Source organism: Pelophylax lessonae (genome assembly GCF_965119305.1).
Source record: "Pelophylax lessonae genome assembly, chromosome: 7".
In the NCBI taxonomy this organism is placed as follows: domain Eukaryota; kingdom Metazoa; phylum Chordata; class Amphibia; order Anura; family Ranidae; genus Pelophylax; species Pelophylax lessonae.
Genome location: NC_138774.1, coordinates 115,401,597 through 115,424,062, shown reverse-complemented (window position 1 = coordinate 115,424,062; position 22,466 = coordinate 115,401,597). Strand labels below are relative to the sequence as shown.

At 44.7% G+C, this 22,466-nt stretch overlaps 1 protein-coding gene across 2 annotated transcripts in view; it reads right to left on the bottom strand.

Moving 5' to 3' along the window:
* DOCK11 (dedicator of cytokinesis 11) overlaps positions 1–22,466 on the bottom strand; it is a 537,932-nt gene that overhangs the window by 444,107 nt on the left and 71,359 nt on the right. For both annotated transcript variants that reach the window (XM_082263555.1, XM_082263556.1), the window contains exon 7: positions 5,933–6,067. In XM_082263555.1, the coding sequence (XP_082119681.1) occupies positions 5,933–6,067 (135 nt within the window). The remainder of the gene's footprint in view (positions 1–5,932; positions 6,068–22,466) is intronic.

Below are 22,466 nucleotides of genomic sequence, written 5' to 3'. Positions count from 1 at the left end.
CCGGAACCAAGCAAAGGTAGGACAATGATAGAGCTAAGAATTTCACTGGGAAAATTTTGATGCTGGAGTCCCAGAAAGCTTTGAGTGGAGCAGTACACTTTAATTCAGCTGTTTAGTGTTCACCCTAGATTTGTTTTGGTTCTATTAAAGTTGAACTCCAGAAATTCAGCCACTTTCTAAAATGTACCAGATTACAGTACTAGGTGTTAAGTCCAACAAGATGCATGCCACCTCGTGGAATGGTCTCTTTAATTTACAACCTACATTTTTACTGAGCTATCACTATACTTCTGGTGCTCCAAAGCTGGACCTTTTGTTCCCAGCACCAGAGTCACATGCAGTTGCCCCTCCCCTCCTCCTACCCAATGACAGAGCGCTTTGTATTATGTGAACCCTTTCACGAAATACAAAGCCTTCTATAAATGGATAGCAGAGAGGAGGAGTGGATAGAACTGCTGCTGTGTGAGAGAGCAATGTCATAAGAGAGAGAGAGAGTCATGCCTGCTGACATCTGCCGCTCCATAGAGAGCAATGGATGGTCTGATGGGGTCTTTCTGAAAAACTGATAGGCAGACCCGATCATTCCGTCAGTGTGAAAGGGGCCGAAGAGATAGGTCCACAGGTGATATGTACCTCATTTAACTTAAAGCAGTACTAAAGTCCCGCTGTTATTCACTTTGAGCAGGCAGGCTTTTTATTGCAGAAAAGAAATGCAATGTCTCTTCTGCAATAAAAATACTCCAACCTGCCTACTGTTTGCATTGCCCAGCATGTAAACTGAGCTGTGCATGTGCAGCTCAATGCACAGCGGGCAGCCTTATTCCTGCGTACTGGGAGGACTAGTTCCTGCCCATGTGTGCCAGCCAATCAAGATGGTGAAAAACCAGCACACAAAAGAGGATGCTGGAACTGGCGAGGGAAAGGGATGGTTGGAGGAAAAGTGGGTATTCTTCCCTTTAGTTCTGCTTTAACTCATAGTAAGCCAGCACGTTTTAGAAAGTGCCTGAATTCCTGGAGTGATACATCTTTAAAGCTGGTCTGTAGCCAACTAAAAAAAAAAGTATATTTCTTATTTTCAATTATGTTGTAAAATGTATATACCACTAGTAGATTCCAAAGCTTTGTATCTGAAATCACTTGCAGTTTGTCCTATTGACAACAGACTGTGATGTGGGCAGAGCTCTCCTATCCTGAATCTCCCACACACCAGTGCCTGTATTACCGATCCCCATCCAGACCTGAACAGAAAATGAAGCAATAGTACTGTGAATAGGCCCTATAAAGTAAGGAATTAATGCAGGGATGGGATTTTCTAAAAGAAAGAAACTAGGTCAACTATGTCACATTTTTGTAGATGGCAACAGTTCAGCATAAAATGATTATCTGGGTGAGTCTTACTCTGATCTACCAAACTGATACAGTTCGAGATATGTGAAAGTGTTAAGACTTGTCTTCATTGGCTTCTTAATAAGGAGATCACATGGGCAGACACACTAAAGTATACTCAAACACAATCACTAAATTACCGTATAAGTATTGACATGTCAAAGTGCATGTATAACCAAAACTTTTTTCTTGTTTCATATACAGTAAAGACGATTTAAAACCTGTCAGTTTATTATAATTTTTTTTAGCTGTTTGTGTTTCAGCAGGAACGCCCAGTACCCTGTACAAATCATTGGCTGCTATACATGTGTAACTACTAATACAAGTGCTTAAATGCAACTAGGCCCTCTGACTGGTCCTGGATGAAGACAGATTGGGGTTGATTTACTAAAGGGAAAAAGACACTTTGCCAACTACAGTTGCACTCTGCAAGGGCAGTTGCTCCAGAGCTAAGTGAATGAGCAGAAACTCTGCTGAATTCCATCATCCAATCATGTGCAAGCAAAAATGCTGTTTTTTTATCTTTTTTATTTTACTTGCACGTGATTGGGTACTTTTTGCAAAGTGAAGCCTTACCTCATTTACTAAGCTCTGGAGCAACTTTGGAAAGTGCGCAGTCTGTTTGCCTTTAACAAATCAATCCCATTACATCTAGGGTCGGCATTGCTTCTAATCGTCACAGAGTGCTGCTTCCTCCAGGTGTGGTGTTTAGCTGCATCCGAACGCAACAGCCTACTTGCCAGAGATTTACCCTCATGTCTTACTCTGGTTTCAGCCGCAAAATCTGTCCTGGTGACAATGGTCCCCGTGAAAGATAGAGTTGAATAGGTGAATCAATTCTGCAGGGCTACAGACAGCAATAGAACTCTCAGACCCCAGATGATGTCTTTGAAGACGTAACGTGTTGGGTTTCCTACCATTCAGGCCATTGCACTATGATCTTGTATACTGGATGATGTTACAATCGCTTGTTTATTAGGAATGATGTAAGTTTACTACTTTTTTTAAAAAATTTGGAAAAACAGTTTTACACTATGTGGAGCCTTTCTCTATCTTTATGATCCAAAGCACTGTTTTGACACCAATCTATGTGGAGCGGATTCATCGCGTTGCTATATGTGGAAACGTTTGGAGTCTTCTAGTACCAGTCCTGGACACATTCAAAACATGGTTGACCCAGTACCTGTATGGGTAACTGAGTCCATATGTTCTGGTATTTTTACAAGTGGTGGAAGGTTTTCACATTGAGGATTGGAGCACAGTAGGTGGCACAACCCTGTTCTGCGATTATTCACTGCACTCGGATATATGTTTTCTATTCTGCGGAATTAATTCCCTTGGACTGCACTGTCATTTTATTATTGTTGTTATTATATATATATTTCTTCACTTTTTTTGTTCAGTTTATTATGGGATGTCTATTTTGCAATTTGGTTTAGCCCTGTACTTTCTTTTATTATCAGCAAAAGAACTCTGGCAAGAGTCCTAAACCTTTCCTGCCCTACTCATAACTAGAAAATAAGACATTGGCTATCCATACACTTTAATGTAATTTTAAAATAAATTTACAATATTTTTTTTCATCTGCAGTTTTCCTTAAAGCTGAACTCTGTTCTGCCTAAATCGTGCCTCCCCTGATTCCTACTTTCCTCCTTCATCAACATGCTAATGAACCTAACCACTTGCCTACTGGGCACTTTTACCCCCTTCCTGCCCTGGCCAATTTTCAGCATTCAGCACTGTCAAACTTTGAATGACAATTGCACAGTCATGCAGCACTGTACTCAAATAAAATTTTTTCCAAATTTTTCACACAAATAGACATTTCTTTTGGTGGTATTTTAACCCCCTCCTACCCGGCCACTGTACATATACGGCCGGGTGGGAGTCTCGTCCTTCTGATCAGACGTTCCCGAAGGTCCTGCAGAAGGAGCGAGATCGCACCGCCGCGGGCACGCGCAGCGGCCTGATCTCGATGTGCCTGTGTCCCTCAGACACAGAGCAACAAGTTTTGGCAGGAGGGCCCTGTGATTGGCCCTCCTGATCACATGACGGCTGTGTCCAATCACAGCCGTCATGTAATGTAAATACAGCCATTGTAACGGCGTTGATCTCTTCTTCTCCTCACAGAGATCCTGTCAGTGAGGAGAAGAAGACGATCTGTGCTGCAGCCAGGGGATCAGTTTTACTAATTACTCACTGATCACGGGGGGTCTGTGCTTGTAATCAGAACATTGATTACCAGTGCAGCCCTGGGGGGGGGTGCCACTAGAGCCACCAGGGATGCCCACCCATGACCACCAGGGATGCCCACCATGGCTACCAGGGATGGCAATCAGGGCTCAGAGAGCCTGCCAGTGGTGCCCTCCCTTTCAGTGCTGCCCACCAATGCCATCTATCAGTGCTGCCCACCAGTGCCCATTATTGCCAACTATCAGTGCCGCCCACCAGTGCCCATTATTGACCACCATTGCTGCCTATCAGTGCTGCCTATCAGTGCCGATCAGTGCCCATCAGTGCCACCTATCAGTGCCCATCAGTGCAGCCGATCAGTGCTCCTATCAGTGCCCATCAGCTCTGCCTATCAGTGCCCACCAATGCTGCATATCAGTGCTACCTATCAGTGCCCATCAGTGCTGCATATCAGTGCTACCTATCAGTGCCCATCAGTACTGCATATCAGTACCACCCCATCAATGCCACCCCATCAGTGCCACCCCATCAGTGCCTCCTCATCAGTGCCTGTCAGTGCGGCCTCATCAGTGCTCATCAGTGGAGGAAAAAACTTATCTATTTACAAAATTTTATAACATAAACAAAAAACTTTTTTTTTTTTTTTTAACTTTTCGGTATTTTTTTATTTGTGCACCAAAAAAGAAAAAACCTTGCAGTGATCAAATACCACCAAAAGAAAGCTCTATTTGTGGGGGAAAAAATGACACAAATTTGGTTTAGGTACAGTGTTGCATGACCGCGCAATTGTCATTCAAAATGCAACAGCGCTAAAAGCTTAAAATTGGTCTGGGAAGGAAGGGGGTTTAAGTGCCCAGTATTGAGGTAGTTAATCACCTCTAGGTTTTTTTTTTTTTCTGCTAAACGAAAAAAGACAGAAAATTCTGAAAAAAAACAAAAACAATTTTTATGGTTTGTTATAAAATTTTGCAAACAGGTAATTTTTGCTCCTTCACTGATGTGTGCACAAGCTGGTGATTAGCTCTCTTCTGCTCTCCTCACGCTGACAGGAATGTCAATAACTGGCTTGTGTTTACATCGTGATTAGCTGTCATTGGACACAGATGATCGCATGGTAAAGGGACGCTGTAATTGGCCCTTTACCCCGATCTGTGATAACCTGTGTCCGAAGGACGCAGCAATCACAGAGCACGCCGCCCATGTTCTACAGGGGACGTGCAGGTAGGGCGATCATGAGAGGACGCCCATGGACGACCGCCCAACAAAATAAGACCTCACTGTAGATGTCTTTCTGCTATAGCACAGATGGGAAGTGGTTAAAAACATGGCCTACCTTATTTTTCACCCAGTGATGAAATTACTGGGTCTCTGTGGTTCTTTATGTGATGCAGTCTGGCTGGTGGGAGGGCTGACAGGGTGCCTTGGCTCAGTACCCTTCCAAAGAGCTCCCAGCATTGATACAAGCAGTTGGCTGGCTCTTGGGAGGAGTTATGAAAATATCAAAATGGATCGAGTCTAGAAGCGGGTAGTCATCCAAGCCGGGATCGAGTCTAGAAGCGGGTAGTCATCCAAGCCAGGATGTGATGCCTTGGCTCAGTACCCTTCCAAAGAGCTCCCAGCATTGATACAAGCAGTTGGCTGGCTCTTAGGAGGAGTTATGAAAATATCAAAATGCCTTGATGTGTGGATTTCAGTCTGGAGGAATGGGTAGTCACAGGCAGATTGCGTTTGCATGCAGACTACCCCGGGCAATGTACACAATGAGCCTCATTGACTGAAACAAATGACATGTAATAAATAAAAGAGGTGGACCAGGGACAGTCAGGATGGAGAGGAAAGAGCTAGAAGATGCTTCACGTACTAAAGTCACAAAACATGCTGACTCTGTCTAATTTGCTAGATAAGCTTCTAATGCACACTATGAGAAAATCACAGTGTGCAGTGAGAAACAGACAAAGCATTTATAGTACAGGGGATGAACCCGTAACAAAGAGCCACACTAAAAATAAGCCTCGAGTTCTGCCATAATGGCCCTTCTTGAGGCACTTCCTTTCATTGGGTGACAACACTCTGTCTTTGTCTCCCAACTACAAGGGGCAATTTCAACACACATTGCCCAGACATGGTCCACTGTTGTCACCATCAGAAAACTCACCCTGAGAAATATCATGCAGCCATCGCTGGTGTGCATTCAGCATGTAAGTAACTGACTGCAAAGATATTTACAAAAATGGCAACTATGATACACAGTGCTAAGAAAAACGAAATGCCTTTCAGTTAAGGTTAGAATATTATTCTGTATATCAGAGAATGATCTGAAAAAGTATTGGTATCTGCTCCAGCTATACAGTACCTGAGTGACATCAATGCAGGAATCTAGAAAGATACAGCCTTTGGAATCCTTTGAAGTTTTCTCATCTTTATAGGAGTTTAGGATATAGGAACCATCAGGAAGCTGAGTCAAGTCGAAGTACCGTCTTCTGAAAACCTATAAAACAACAACAGATGGAGGTCATCATCAGGCTCTTATCATAAAGGACCCAGCAGAATACCTTTTTGGAATTGTGGTTATAAACGAATGCATTTATGAGTTGTGATCAACCTCTAGGAGAAAATGGGACTGAAAATTGATTCACAGATATAAAAGATGAACTCTAGGCAGATAAAAAAGACATGCAGCACTATAATTACTAAAATTATAAGTTAATTACTAAAACTTAACCCTAAAGGAAGGGTTATAACCCCCGTCAGTTTTTCTTCTGCCATCTGTGTCCCATTAGAGAAATTTCCCTTCACTTCCTGTTCCATAGCCTAAACAGGAAGTGAGAGGAAATCCCTCCAAATTGAGAGAATCCATAGTTGCCACCAGAACTAGTGTACCCATTGGAAAATTTCTCCTCTATTCCTGTTCTGGCGACAACCCAAAAACTGGTATTTCTTTCACTTTTGGTGACATCCGTAAGTAGAACAAATAAAGAGGGTGAATTTCCCTAATGGGCACAGACAGCAATGAAAACTATTACATGCTCTCTGGTGGCAGGTATCTCCCCCTACCCTGGCCATATGGTTTTCCAGGATAAATGATATTAGCCATATGGAAAGAGTGCAAGACTCCCTAAAATACCAAGAAAAATGTAGATGCACCTGGTTTCATTGGGTGAAAGACAAGTGCATCCCAGGATATAGTTCTCTTCCTGAATAATAAGTCTCAAGATGATGGGCGACTTCCCTGTACCTTTACATTATTTCTATGCATACTTGAGAGTGAACTAATGCTCTATTGCCCTCTAACAGGGGAGGACTGGGCCAGGGGGCAGAGGGGCAATTGCCCCCTGGGCCACTCTGATGCCCTGTAAAAAGGATGCGCCGCTTCTGCCACAGACATGTCCAAATGATTCCTGGTGGAGAGAAGTAAGGCATAGATGGTGTAAACTGTGTCTGAGCAGAGGCTTGTTCCATGCCCCACTGGAGACTCCCCAGCCAGCCCAACCTAAGTTGTCCCAGCTCCCCCCAACCGCCCTCTGCTGGCCAGGTCGGGAACCCGGGTTTGGCCGGTGGGTAGAGAGTACCTGGAGTGGAGCTTTAGCCTGGAATGGGGTACGGAAAGGATGCTGGGAAGAGGGAGAGTGGGAGGGGGGCCGAGTCGCTGCACCAGGGATTTTACTTGCCCCCTTGGGCCCAAAGTTGCCAGTCAGCCCCTGCCCTCTAACCCCCCCTATTTCCTCCACTATTTTTCCCCTCATTACCCCCCCCCCCCTTTTTTTTTTTTTACTTCCCTTCTCTTCCCCTTGCCTTTTACTTCCCTGACTCCATGTTTAGCATATTTTACATGTGTGGGGGTGCCATTCAGAATGAATGTCAGTCCTGCGTGTTTTCGCAGAGCAGTATGTTTTCACTGAGGGTGGTTGCAGATGTGGGAATGTGGAGAGGAGAGATCTGGAGTCTCCATAAAGAGGACCTGTCATGGCAACTGCTCTCACGAGAGATGTTGTTCAACCCCTGTGATAGCAATAAAGTTGATTAAAAAAAAAAAAAAGTTAAAGAGACAGTGTAAAAAACTTTTATTTAAAATAAAAAAGTAATATAAAAATGTAAAGCACCCCCCACGCTCCTGAGGTCGCGCATGCGTATGGTAACGGTGTTCACACCACATATGTGAGGAATCGCTGTGAACGCTATAGCAAAAGCAATAATTTTAGCACCAGACCTACCGTGTTACTCTAAACTGGTAACCTGTTATTTTTACGTACTGTAGTTTAGCGCCATTCCACAAGCATAGGCAATTTTAACCACTTGCCGACCGCCGCAAGTACATATACTGCAGCGGTCAGCCCCCCTGGGCAAAGTGACGTATGGGTATGTCACTCGCCCACGAGCCTGCCCCCGCTCGTTCACTGCCATCCCAGCGTGAGTGACCGGCGGCTCCGATGTCCGCCGGTCACTCGCTATCTCCCGCTGGAGAGCGAAAAAGGCATTCTCCCTGGTGTAACTGCAGAGATCATACGATCCTGTTATGTAGGATTGTATGTCTCTGTGGTTACATCAAAAGCCACGCCCCTTTACAGTTAGAAGCAGGCCCCTAGGGACACACTTAACCCCTGGATGTCTAATAAAGTTAACCTCTTCCCTGCCAGTGTCATTTTTATAGTAACAGTGCATATGCATAGCACTGATTACTGTAGTAATGTCACTGGTACCCCCAAAAGTGTCAAAAATGTCAGTCAAGGGTCCGATCTGTCCGCCGCAAAGTCGCAGTCCCGCAAACAAAAACACAGATCACTGCCGTTACTAGTTAAAAAAAAAAACAATAAAAATGACATAAATCTTTCCCTTAGTTAGTAAACAAAATAACTTTTGCGCAAACCAATCAAAATACGCTTATTGCGATTTTTTTTACCAAAAATATGTAGCAGAAAACAAATTGGCCTGAAATGTTAAAACATTTTGATTTTTACATTTTTTTTTGGGGGGGGGGGGATTTCATATAAAAAAATTTGAAAAATATTGTTATTTTTTCAAAATTGTCGCTCTTTTTTTGTTTATAGCGCAAAAAGTAAAAATCGCACAGGTGATCAAATACCCCCAAAAGAAAGCTCTGTTTGTGGGAAAAAAAGGACGTCAATTTCATTTGGGTACAGCGTCGCACGACCGCGCAATTGTCCGTTAAAATCACGCAGTGCCGAATCACAAAATAGGCCCTGGTCTTTTAGCAGCCAAATCCTCCGGTGTTCCGTGAGAATTACCTACCCGTGAGAAAAACCTACCACTCGTCACTTCCGGTGTACGGCACTGTATGTAAGGCAGCGGTTACATTAAAACAACTGTGCTGCAATACGAGTGATCTCCTCTCCTGTCCCTGTCACTTCCCTGCTCTCGGCTAGTAAATATAAAAGCGGCGGCGGGTGTATGAAAACATAAATCACGGAGCCGCCAGCCGCTTTTATATTTACTTGCCGAGAGCAGGGAAGTGACAGGGACAGGAGTGGAGATCACTCGTATTGCAGCACAGCTGTTTTATTTAACGGGCGCGTGGGTAGCTTTTTTTCACGGTACACCGTGCTATTTTCATACTAGTGCACATGCGCACTAGTCAGCTCCTCAGTTGTTCCTTTAGGTATCCGGGGCTGTGAGCATGCGCACTGCTGCGCTGCTCATCTGTTCCTGCCCGGAAGTGACGAGGGTAGGTTTTTCTCACGGGGTAGGTAATTCTCACGTTACACAGGCACTTAAGTGGTTAAAGCGTGACATGTTTAGTATACACAGTGTATCATCATCTTTTATATTTTACCAAACAATGGGGTTTAATATTTTGTTTTTTGCACATTACATTTCAGTAAATTTTATTTTTTCCAAAAAAGTTGCGTTTGTATAAACGCTGCGCAAATAACTTGTGACATAAAAATACACAACATTCACCATTTTATTCTCTAGGGTCTCTGCTTTAAAAAAAAAAAAATAGAAAAATAGCAACAGCAAAAACTACTTTGCTATTTAATTTTTATTGGGTTATTCATTTTTATCTTGGTTGGCACTCTGCCTTATAGCATTGGGGTCCTCGGTTCTAATCCCAGCCAGGACACTCTGCATGGAGTGTGCGTGTTCTCCCTGTGCTTGTATAGATTTGGGTGCTCCGGTTTCCTCCCACATTCCAAAGAAATGCTGGTAGGTTAACTGGTTCCTAGTATGCATGTGTAAAAAGGGGAGGAACAGATGTGAATGAATATTATGTAAACTGAAGTGTAAACAGACAATGCCATATAAACGTCTATAATAAATAAAATAAAACAATCATTAAGAAATATGCTTTAAGTAAATCACAAACATTCTTTTATCAAATGTGAATTTAAAGCGAATTATGTTAATCTCGATACAGCGAGTCTGCCCAGTTCTATTTGAATGTGGCAATAATAAAGTGATGTCACTGAAGGCACACCACCAAGACTTCATGAACTGCAATTGGCTCCGCTTCCAGTAAGTGTGATTACTCATTCCAATTCTTACTGAAATGACTTTGTAACCAGCACCCATTGTAATAAACAATGAAATATCAGAGTGCTACTATAAAGCTTTTTAAAAAGTCAGTTTAGGAAAAGTGGAAACAAGTTGAGTAATGGAAAGAAGATTGATTTTTATTGCATTAACACTGCACACCAGAAGTCTTAAAATAGGGAATACCAGACACAGACGAGGAGCAGATGAAAAGTGAGCACATGCTAACTCACAACTGACATTAACTGGCTTCCTTCACTAGATATAACGCATGTGTTATTCATTCTACTCAGCCATGTGACTGACGGTAATGGTTAATGGGGCAAAGAACACATGCACGTTAGTCAGGATGACATTTGTCAGTATGCTAACCATGTATTCATGTACCTGTCATGGTTACAAATGACTTCCCGGTAGGCTTGCAGGAAGCAGGCTTCGGGTTCTCTCAGCACTTGTTCTCATGAGCTTGGGAATCTGAAGAGCAATTGACTGGGAGTAAGGAGAAATTGTATGGCTGTCAGGGTGCCAGGAAACAAGACCACATGAAGATGCAAGTAAAATAAAGCAGTTTATTAGGGCAACAACAATAAATGCACAGCAAGAGTGAGAAGCGAAATCAGGAACAGCCAGGGTCAAGTCCAGAAGCGGGTAGTCATCCAAGCCGGGATCGAGTCCAGAAGCAGGTAGTCATCCAAGCCGGGATCGAGTCTAGAAGCGGATAGTCATCCAAGCCGGGATCGAGTCTAGAAGCGGGTAGTCATCCATGCCGGGCTCGAGTCCAGAAGCAGGTAGTCATCCAAGCCGGGATCGTGTCTAGAAGCGGGTAGTCATCCAAGCCGTGATCGAGTCCAGAAGCAGGTAGTCATCCAAGCCGGGATCGAGTCTATAAGCGGATAGTCATCCAAGCCGGGATCGAGTCTAGAAGCGGGTAGTCATCCAAGCCGGGATCGAGTCCAGAAGCAGGTAGTCATCCAAGCCGGGATCGAGTCTAGAAGCGGGTAGTCATCCAAGCCGGGATCGAGTCTAGAAGCGGGTAGTCATCCAAGCCGGGATCGAGTCTAGAAGCGGGTAGTCATCCAAGCCGGGATCGAGTCTAGAAGCCGGTAGTCATCCAAGCCGGGATCGAGTCTAGAAGCGGTTAGTCATCCAAGCCGGGATCGAGTCTAGAAGCGGGTAGTAGTCCAAGCTGGGATCGAGTCTAGAAGCGGTTGTCATCCAAGCCGGAATCGAATCTAGAAGCGGGTAGTCATCCAAGCCGGGATCGAGTCTAGAAGCGGGTAGTCATCCAAGCCGGAATCAAATCTAGAAGCGGGTAGTCATCCAAGCCGGGATCGAGTCTAGAAGCTGGTAGTCATCCAAGCCAGGGTCGAGTCTAGTAGCGGGTAGTCTGCAGATGCCGGATTGTCTGCTGATGCGGAATCGAGAGCCAGGAAAGTCGTCAGCCAAGCCAGGTCATGCATGGAGGAACACCACGAACAGAAGACTGCTAGCAGTGATGCACCTTGGAGCACAAAGACAAGGGTAAGGACTGCAAGCCCGCAGGTGATATATATAGTAATGTGTGCAACATCATCACTGAGTGATGCCCAGGCAGCAGGCAAGTGATGATGCAAACAGAGTTTATAAGAGGCAGCAGTCTGCACATGTCCAAGTTGGCTGCCAACAGGAAGGCAAGGTAAGACCTTGACATTGGCCTCCTTGCACTAACACCTCATAATCATGTGCAATGAATGCAGTTAGTTTGATTGCAGAGTGGACAAAATCCCTTGAATGGGTCTTCTTTGGTGACAAAAGTAAAGGAGGGTATAATACCTACCATGGCTGTGGAATGTGTACAGGCTGTACAAACAAATGGCCACTGCCTCCACTTATAACTGCCATTCGCAGCAAGGTGCACATGGAAGGGCGACACGTGTCAAACAAAACCAAAGAGAATTCCCAGCTCAACTTACCAAGCAGCCTGCAAGCAACCAAATTTTCCTGTCTAACAATAAAAACAGGGATTTAAGCCCCGTACACACGTACCGATTGTCGGCCGAACGATCGGCCGTCTTTTGTCCCCGGGCTGTCGTGTCCGCTGAAAAGTGCAAAAGACTGCACACGAATTTTGTCCGCCGACTGCAGAAGTGATGTCATGTGATGGTTAACTTTCCCTGTGTTTTTTCTTTTCTGAGCATGCCCAGTCTTGCAAATCTGCTGTCTGTCAGCCGAATTCTGTACTGACTGGCGAACAATCGGCCGTTCTGGTGTCGGCATACAAAAATTTTAATGCTTGCATGACAGATTCTGTTCGGCCGAAAGTGCGCTGTCGGCTGTCGGAAGCATCATACTAACAAGCCGAAAATCGGCCGATCGGTCGTCGGCCGAATCTTTCCGGCCGACAATCTGCATGTGTGTACGGGCCTTTAGTATGCACAAGTTTGCAAATACATGCGTAAGCTGCAGAGCCACTTCATGGCACCCCAGAATTATCTGCAGTCCTAACTCTATACATTTTTGAGAGCCTCCATAGTAGAATCACATGCATTATAATAGATTGAGGGCAGGTGAGCCTGGAAGGAGCCCACCCCTCCTTAAAGGCACAGGGGCACACTGGACACTCAGAACATAGCACAATGGCAGCAAATGTGTCCACTGCATCCCCTCACCAGCATTCCAAAAGTACAAACAAATGGCTACTGTCCCTATCTATACCTGGCCTTCACAGCAAGGAGCACATAGAAGGGCAATGCATGTCAAACAAAAAATTCCCAGCTCAACTTACCAACCAACCTACAACCAACCAAACTGTGCTGTCTATCAGTTTGCATTAAAAACAGGGGTTTAGTTTGCAGACATTTTTCTACTAATGAAGGCTCTCAAAAAATGTATAGAGTTAGGACTGCAGATAATACAGGGGTGTCGTGAAGTGGCTCTGCAGCTTACGCATGTATTTGCAAATGTGTGCAGACTAAACGCCTGTTTTTAGCACAAACCGTTAGATAGGACAATTTGGTTGGTTGCAGGTTGTTTGGTAAGTTGAGCTGGGAAATTTCTTTGGTTTTGTTTGACATGTTTACACGCTGGGCTACTGCCTCTACAGCCAAAAGGGGAAGCGGTTGGGGGGACAGTAAAAATGCAACTTAACTGCAGGATTTTATCACCCCTTGACTACTACTATGAACAAACCCTTCACACGGAATTCTAAAGCAGCTTTTAATGCATTTTAATGCACCTTTAGAGTTGACAGAGGTGTCAGACGCCCTGTGGGATGTGTTTTTTTATTGCTAAAATGAGAAATGATCACTTTTGATGCTTTACAACTGCACCGTTTACAGTGTATTTCAAGTGTGATTGTGATGCATTTTGATAGAAGTGAATAGAGGTGGTTGCAAAGGGTCAACACCTGCCAAACACTGCAGGCAGCCGTATTTATGCATTGTAGCAACGCAAGGCAACACTAATGCTGGAGAATGTACACTTCATTCACATTTCTAATTAAAATCATGTAAATAGCTATTTTTTATATTTATTATTGGATTTTGTGTATAAGTGGAGTTCTTTAAAAGGAATCTGCCACTTCTTACCTAAGGTGATCAACTATAAAAATGAAAGCGGAACCCCATGGAAATATAACAACACCCATTTGCCCAGTTTTGTTGTTTAAAATACTGCTACTAGAGCAAACTGACATTTTTCTTTATAGGGGACGATGTACTAAAACTGAAGAGTATCTGGTGTAACTTTGCATAGGTCCAGGTCTTTGTCAAATCTTAACCACTTGCCGACTGCCCCATGCAGATTTACTGCGGCAGGGCGGCTTGGCTGCACATAATCACATAGATGTACGTGATTATAAGCACGCGAGCCGCACTCCCGCTGTGACTAGACACAGCAGGAGCCAGACCATGGGAGGAGCGGGCTTGATCACCGCCGGCCTCCCACGATCTTCGGCTAGAATGACAGAAGAGCCGCCAGCTTATGTAAACAAAGCAAGGTCTTCTGTCAAAGAGGCAGGGAAAGATCGTGTTATTCAGCTAAGCTGAATCACTGATTTCTCCCTGCCTCTGTCCAACCCATACCCCCACAAAGTTAGTAAGCACAAAAGGGAACACATTTAACCCCTTGATCACCCCCAATGTTAACCCTTTCCCTGCCAGTGTCATTTATACAGTAACGGTGCATATTATTTAGTACTGATTACTGTATTAATGTCACTGGTCCCCAAAAAATGTCAAAAATGTCAGTTAGGTGTCTGATCTGTAAACCGCAATGTCTAAGTCCCGATAAAAATTGCTAATCGCCGCCATTACTAATAAAAACATAAATAAATAATATGCTTTTTGGGATTTTTTATTATACCAAAGTATCAGCAGAATACAAATTGGCCTAAAATGATAAAACAATTTATTATAGCAGAAAGTAAAAAATATTGTGTTTTTTTCAAAATTGTTGCTCTTTTTTTTTGTTTATAGCGCAAAATCGAAACACCGCAGAGGTGATCAAATACCACCAAAAGAAAGCTCTATTTGTGGGGAAAAAAAGACATCAATTGTATTTGGGAATGACGTCGCACGACCGCACAATAATCAGTTAAAGCAACGCAGTGCCGATTCACAAAAAATGGCCCGGTCGTTAAAGAGGAAGTAAACCCTCCTCTGACACTTGTACCTATAGGTAAGCCTATGATAAGGCTTACCTATAGGTACTGTAAATACCCCCTAAACATGTACCGTTTAGGAGATATTTACCTTACATGCAGCCAGTGACGTCACTGGCGCATGCACTCTGAAGGAACGGCCAGTGCCGTTTCTTCAGAGCCCCGTGCCATGACTGTCGGCTCCCGCGCGCGTGCGCGGGAGTGATGTCACCGCGGCTCCGGCCAATCAGATGGCCGGATGCCGCGATCCTGGAAGACGGGCGACTGGACATGTCGCCCGTCATACAGGTAAGCGGGCGGCACGGCGGGGGCTCATTATAAGGTAAGTATTTCATAATGAGCTAGTATGCGATGCATACTAGCTCATTATGTGTTTCTCTTACAGGTTGCAAAAAAAAAAAGTTGTATGGGTTTACAACCTCTTTAAGGGAGTAAAACCTTCCAGAGCTGAAGTGGTTAATTGAACAAGCTGAAGTTAGAAGATGATTGGCTATCATGAACAGCTGCACTAGATTTTGCACTCTTCAGTTTTAGTAAATCAAATTCATAGTGTCTTCTCATTACTCCCAGCATGGCAGGTATCAGGCTGAGAATGACAAGGTCTGCACTGTGAGTCTTTCAGGCTCTATTACTTTCAGTTATGCCGAGTGTTCGGCAGTTTGCAGGATCAGACAGCACACGGAGGAAGGTCTTGAGAAGTGTGATTATGCTCACCCATAGTGCAGAGAGCAGGCAAGAGACAGGAAGCTGTAGAGCGTCAGAAAAAAACCTTTTGTCATAGCATTCAGAAATTGAGGTTCATGTTTAACCTCAGTTTAAGGGCTGTATGAGTTCAGCACAGGATAGGTTTAGCACCGATAAAATCAAGTTTCAATGGTTTAGTTGTCCTAGGGGTAACATTATCGGAAATTGGCTAGCCTCAGTTAATGTTTCACTAAAGCGGAACTTTACCTAAAAATTAAAAACATGTGAACAGGCGAGCTTTTCATTGCAGAAGTGACATGCTCCCTTCTGCAATCGCTTCTGCAGTAAATAATTCTGTTTTCTGACTTCTTGACAATGTATACTGTACTACGCATGCGCAGCTCAGTGTACAATTTTGGGATCTGCCAGATGCTGGAATAATTGAACTGTTTATTTTTAAAGTTTAAAATGACTAGCAGGGCGGCTTTAATTCATGAGGAGCAAAACTGCCTTAGATGTATATATACACATCTGAGCCCGCCAATAGAAAAAGCTTTGATTTTCAGGCAGAACAGCAGTACCGTTGGACATAAGAGGACACGCCCCTCCTTCTTCCTTCACCAATGAAAAAAAAATATTTCACTGATTTCACTGCTTAGAACAGATTCTGTGAATGAAGAATATAATCCTATGACTGATCAGACTCTCCTCCATTCACAGATTGTGTTACAAGTAGTGTAATTAATGAAATAACGTTTCTCAATGGAGGAAGAGGAAGAGGAAGGAGGGGGTGTGTCTCCATCGGACCATCTGTACTATTGAGGACTGGGCATTCCTGTCGTGAAGGTTTCTCCAGGATCTAGCTGCCTGTACAACATGGGATAGTCTTCATTACAGGTAAGTGATGTGACTAAAACTGTATGGAATTTCTTTTTAGCTAAATTTCAGCTTTAAAACATAACTCCACTTTTGTTGAGGAAAACAATCCCCTCTGGGTGATCTATGTATATTACAAGGATTATAACAAACTTTGTTGCAGATTCCTACCTTTTTGTTATTTTTAAGAAATCAATGATTGTTCCTCTTTTTCTCTGTGCTAAGTGGGTCTAATGGGAGTGGTTTCATAATTATCAATCAGCTGTACAGCTGCAGAGCACTAATGAGGAAAGCTGCTGGGCCTGCATCCCTACAGACGTGTTCCTTTTGGGAATATCTCATCGAAAATTGCATTTTTTTGTTCCAGGGGATGCCTGAAATCTGACTTGTATCTTAGGCAGACTTCTGGGAAAATCAGTGAGTTAATCACACAAGCAGGAAATTATGTTTCTGAGGGGTGTCCAGTACACAAAAGGTATTTTTTTTTTTTAAAGATCTGTTTTTTTTTTTGAACAAGACAACAACACAGTATACGTTGAGCATATAGGTACGTCGTTGAAACACTCAGAAGATCACATCTCTGATATTGTGATAAATATACACCTTCAATCAAGAAAGGAGAGTGACAGCGGTATCATAGATGGTAAGTATCCTTCCAATCACCACAATAACAAAGGAAATTTCAAAAATAAAAAACAAAAAAGCAATGTTTAACATTGCATGATGCCATCAGCACCGTGTAATCGCTATAAGAGAAGGTGTGTTGATTCAATACTTAGGGGCTTGTGGAGATGTCCGAAGCTGTAGAAGGCTCTGCCAGCCACTTAGCCCAAACGTTATCATATTTATGGGGGCCTCCCCCTGTTAGTATAAGGCTCCATGTACATGGGACGCTGGAAATGGCCGTTTAGGAGCAGTTGGGCATTTTTTTCAGAAGCCCTTGAACGCAGCTCCATGTTATCTTATCTGTCCATGTACACATGGTCATTTACAGTAATTTGCAGGCAGTTGCGTTCAGGGATTTTTTTTAGAACGCAATTATTTGCGTTCGAACGTGTGTTTCCCGGCGTTTCAAACGCCGAAACGCGGCCGAACTAGACTAAACGTGACTGAACGTGATGAACCTACGTTCAGCCACGTTATAAGTTTTTTTTCTTCCATTCAAAATCAATGGTTCCCTATGGGAGCCTATTGATTTGAATGGAAGTCGCACCACAAGTCAGATCCGACTTGCGGCGCGACTTGCACTGTGAGGAAAGGGGAGGGGACGAGCAAGGGGCCCCACCCCCCCTGGACCACAGCAGGCCACATGCCCTCAACATGGGGGGGTGTTGGTGCTTTGGGGCAGGGGGAGCTCTGCACCCCCCACCTCAAAGCACCTTGCCCCCATGTTGATGAGGACAAGGGCCTCATCCCCACAACCTGGCCGGTGGTTGTGGGGGTCTGCGGGCAGGGGGCTCATCGGAATCTGGAAGCCCCCTTTAACAAGGGGGCCCCCCAGATCCCGGACCCCCTCCCTATGTGAATGGGTATGGGGTACACTGTACCCCTACTCATTCACCACATAAAAGGCAGTGTATGGAAATAACGACAGGAGACGTTTTGGAAAGTTTATTAAAAATCTTCATCCGGTCTTCTCCTCTCTGGTCATCTGCTCTTTTGCTGTCCGCTCTTCTTGTCTTCTCCTCTCCGTGGTCTTCTGCTCTTTTGCTGTCCGCTCTTCTGCTGTCTGCTCTTCTTGTCTTCTCCTCTCCGGTCTTCTGGTCTTCTGCTCTTTGACTGTCGGCTCTTCTTCTTCCTCCTGTCCTCCGACGACGACGTCTCCGGTGATTATGCCGGTCTCTGCAGCTTATTATATAGCCATTAGGGGCGTGGCCCGATGACGTCATCGGGGGCCACGCCCCCTTATGTCACAGATGATGTCATCTGTGACATGAGGGGGCGGGGCATCCCGATGACGTCATCGGGGGCCACGCCCACAATGGCTATATAACAAGCTGCAGAGACAGGAGACCGGCATAATCACCGGAGACAATCTTTCTGAGGAGGACCGGAGGAAGAAGAAGAAGAAGAAGAAGAGAAGAGCCGAGGGCAAAAGAGCAGAAGAGTGGACAGCAAAAGAGCAGAAGACCAGAAGACCAGGAGAGGGAGAAGACCAGAGCAGAGAAGAACAGATGAAGATTTTTAATAAACTTTCCAAAACGTCTCCTGTCGTTATTTCCATACACTGCCTTTTATTGGGTTAATGGGTAGGGGTACAGTGTACCCCATACCCATTCATATAGGGAGGGGGTCCGGGATCTGGGGGGCCCCCTTGTTAAAGGGGGCTTCCAGATTCCGATGAGCCCCCTGCCCGCAGACCCCCACAACCACCGGCCAGGGTTGTGGGGATGAGGCCCTTGTCCTCATCAACATGGGGGCAAGGTGCTTTGAGGTGGGGGGTGCAGAGCTCCCCCTGCCCCAAAGCACCAACACCCCCCCATGTTGAGGGCATGTGGCCTGGTGTGGTCCAGGGGGGGTGGGGCCGCTCGCTCGTCCCCTTCCCTTTCCTGGCCTGCCGGGCTGCATGGTCGGATAAGGGTTTGGTATGGATTTTGGGGGGGACCCCACGCCGTTTTTTGGCATGGGGCTACCCTCAAATTCCATACCGGACCTGAAGGGCCTGGTTTGGAACCTGGGGGGGACCCCTACGCATTTTTTTTCCCATTTTTGGCGTGGAGTTCCCCCTCAAGATTCTCACAGTGCAAGTCGCGCCGCAAGTCGGATCCGACTTGTGGTGCAACTTCCATTTAAATCAATAGGCTCCCATAGGGAACCATTGATTTTGAATGGAGGCAGAAAAAACGCTGCTAAAAGCAACGTGGCCAAACGTGCAATAACGCGAATGGAAAAAGCTACTGAAAGCACGTTTAACAGCTGCTTTTTCCCGGCGTCAGAAATAGCTTTGCAGGACGTTTTTTCTAACGTCCCGTGTACATGGAGCCTAAGTGTCTTTATAAAGTGGTAAGCTGTTAATAATCAGGTGTTTTCAAAATCGAAGCATAGGAGGGGTGGATTTTTTCCAATAAAGGGCAATAGTTTTTCTGGCCTAAAATAGTGTAAGATTGGCTAGCATTCCCTCCGCCACTGTGGCAGAAGATCCTCCACCAGTCCCAGCTGACACACGGACATTGAAGATTGCAAGGGGGTGGAAACAAAGGAGTTCAACAAGGTCACTACCTCTTCCCAGAATCTAGCAATGAGTGGACAGTTCCAGAATATGTGTGAGAAATCCCCCGGAACCGCTCCATGCCGCCAGCACTCAGGGGACATGTGGAATTAATTTTGTGAAGTCTATATGGGGTGAAGTAGGCTTGGTGTACCAATTTAAATTGAATTAAGTGGTCCCTCAAGGAAACCAAAGATCGGAAGGGGAAGTCCCACACATCGTCCCAGTCATCATTGTCTAGATCAGGTATATATCTAGTCCTGAGACCCTCCAATACTGGGAGAGAAACTGAAATGAAATGGGAGTACAATCTAGAGGTGGGTTTTTCCAAACAATCAGACCGTAGTACCGTCTCCAGGATTGATTGTTCAGCCAATGGGTTTCCTTAAGCGAACTGAACATGGAAGGCATGGGAAAGCTGGTAATACCAATAATAATATGAACTAGGCAGATTGAAAGTTGAAGTAAGTAAGAACAGGGGAGACAATGCCTGGCTAGTGACAATCTGCAAAACTAATTTAATTTTAATCGACAGGATGGGCTCCGGTAATTTATAGAACTGAGGGAAGGTGGGGTTTCACTACAAGGGGGCTTTTGGAGAGATTGATGCCCTGGGGTAATGCTCACATCTCAGCCCAGCCCCCTACGCTTAGATGGTACTGAGCATTGGTGGAGTCAAACTATAGGGGGCCCGGGGCCTTTAAATAAAAGAAATTTGAGAGCTTCCAGGGAGTTTACTACTGTGGCTTCCAGCAGGACGGAAGGGTTGTTTAGGTCTGGACTCAACCACCACGCGGCCGTGACCAGCTGGGTGGCTAGAAAGTATTTGTATCTGAGGTCTGTGTCTGAGGTCTGAAAAGGCTAGGCTGCCCTGATTACAGGGACCCATTAGGGTGGTCAGTTTATACCTAGGGTTTTTTGGCCTCCATAGAAAGGATGAGAATAGTTGGTTGAATCTTGGAAAAAATTATTTAGGGATCCATTGGGGGGAATGTCTAAATAAATACGCAGACTTTGGGAGAATTTTCATTTTCAACAGATTAATGTGCCTCAATAGAGATAATGGTAGGGATTCCCATGCCTTCAGCTTCAGCAGCACATCCCCCAGAATCGGGGTCAAATTCAATTAAAGAAATTCAGGAGGCCTGGCAAGAAATCACCACTCCCAAGTACTTAAAGTTCTCAACCCTCTGCAATGGAATGTCAGAAGGGGCTTCAGAATATATCGGAAACAGTAAGGATTTAGTACAATTAACTTTAAAACTGGTAACAGATGAGAAAGAGTTTAATATTTGTAAGGCACCTTGCAGGGAAGGTCCAGCATCATTTAGAAACAGTAAAGGGTCATCCAGGTACATGGGTACCCTCTCCTCCAGTCATCCAACTCGCACCCCTTTGATATTCGGAGCAGTGTGGAGGGCCTCAACTACAGACTCTATAGCAATGGAAAAGAGAGTCGGAGATAGAGGGCAGCTCTGCGGGGTACCCCCTGGATAAGGAGAAAGGGAGTGACAGGCCTCCCCCCAATCTGACCGTGGCAATGGGGTGCGTATATAAAGTCTGTAACCATTTAATGAAGACAGGAAACCCATTCTGCGAAGCACCTCCCATAAAAAGGGCCATTCGACAGTGTCGAAGGCCTTTTCTATGTCTAATGAGGCCACAACCCGAGAACCTCCATTAAGATGTGAAGCATGAATGTTAGTGTATAATCTGCATAATTTCACCTCTGTGGCTCTGCCAGCCATGAACCCGGTCTGATCCGAATAGATGATTGTGGGTAGCATGGGCTGTAAAAGTCTGGTAATGAGTTTTGTCAAAATCTTAAAGTCGACATTTAGGAGGGCAATGGGCCTGTAGGAGGCACAGGAAGATGGATCTTTCGTGACTTATAAAGTAAGACTACATGAGCATGACCCATGGAGTCAGGCAGAGCCCCCTCAGACAGACATGGAGAATACAAGGAAAAGGTAATTTTTAATAATATTCAATTACAATATGACTTGTATTGCAATTGCATACGCTATATGTTTTGTTCTTTATTTGCAATTGTTTTCCCCACAAAAGTGGAGTTACCCTTTAAGTAAGAAAGTGACTGTTATTCAGTCCTGGATGTATTTTCCTGCTTATATAAGCGCTATATTCAAAATACTGGTAAAGAGCAAGTATAGTAAAATGATGAAATAAATTCAGTTTAAAAATGATGTTAACCAAAACAACATATCTCCACTAATAGTAGTGCTAATACAGTATCTCACAAAAGTGAGTACACCCCTCACATTTTTGTAAATATTTTATTATATCTTTGCATGTGACAACACTGAAGAAATTACACTTTGCTCAATGTAAAGTAGTGAGTGTAGAGCTTGTATAACAGTGTAAATTTGCTGTCCCCTCAAAATAACTCAACACACAGCCATTAATGTCTAAACTGCTGGAAACAAAAGTGAGTACACCCCTAGCAAAAAAAATGTCCAGATTGGGTCTAAAGTGTCAATATTTTCTGTGGCCCCCAATATTTTCCAGCACTGCCTTAACCCTCTTGAGCATGGAGTTCACCAGAGCTTCACAGGTTGCCACTGGAGTCCTCTTCCTCACCATGATGACATCACGGAGCTGGTGGATGTTAGAGACCTTGAGCTCCTCCACCTTCTGCTTGAGGATGCCCCACAGATGCTCAATAGGGTTTAGGTCTGGAGACATGCTTGGCCAGTCCGTCACCTTTACCCTCAGCTTCTTTAGCAAGGCAGTGGTCGTCTTGGAGGTGTGTTTGGAGTCGTTATCATGTTGGAATACTGCCCTGCGGCTCAGTCTCCGAAGGAAGGGGGTCATGCTCTGCTTCAGTATGTCACAGTACATGTTGGCATTCATGGTTACCGCAATGAAGTTGAACTGTAGCTCCCCAGTGTCAGCAGCACCCATGCAGCCCAAGATCATGACACTCAAGACACACTTGTCTATGTAGTCTCCCCTGGTTACTGCCATACATGC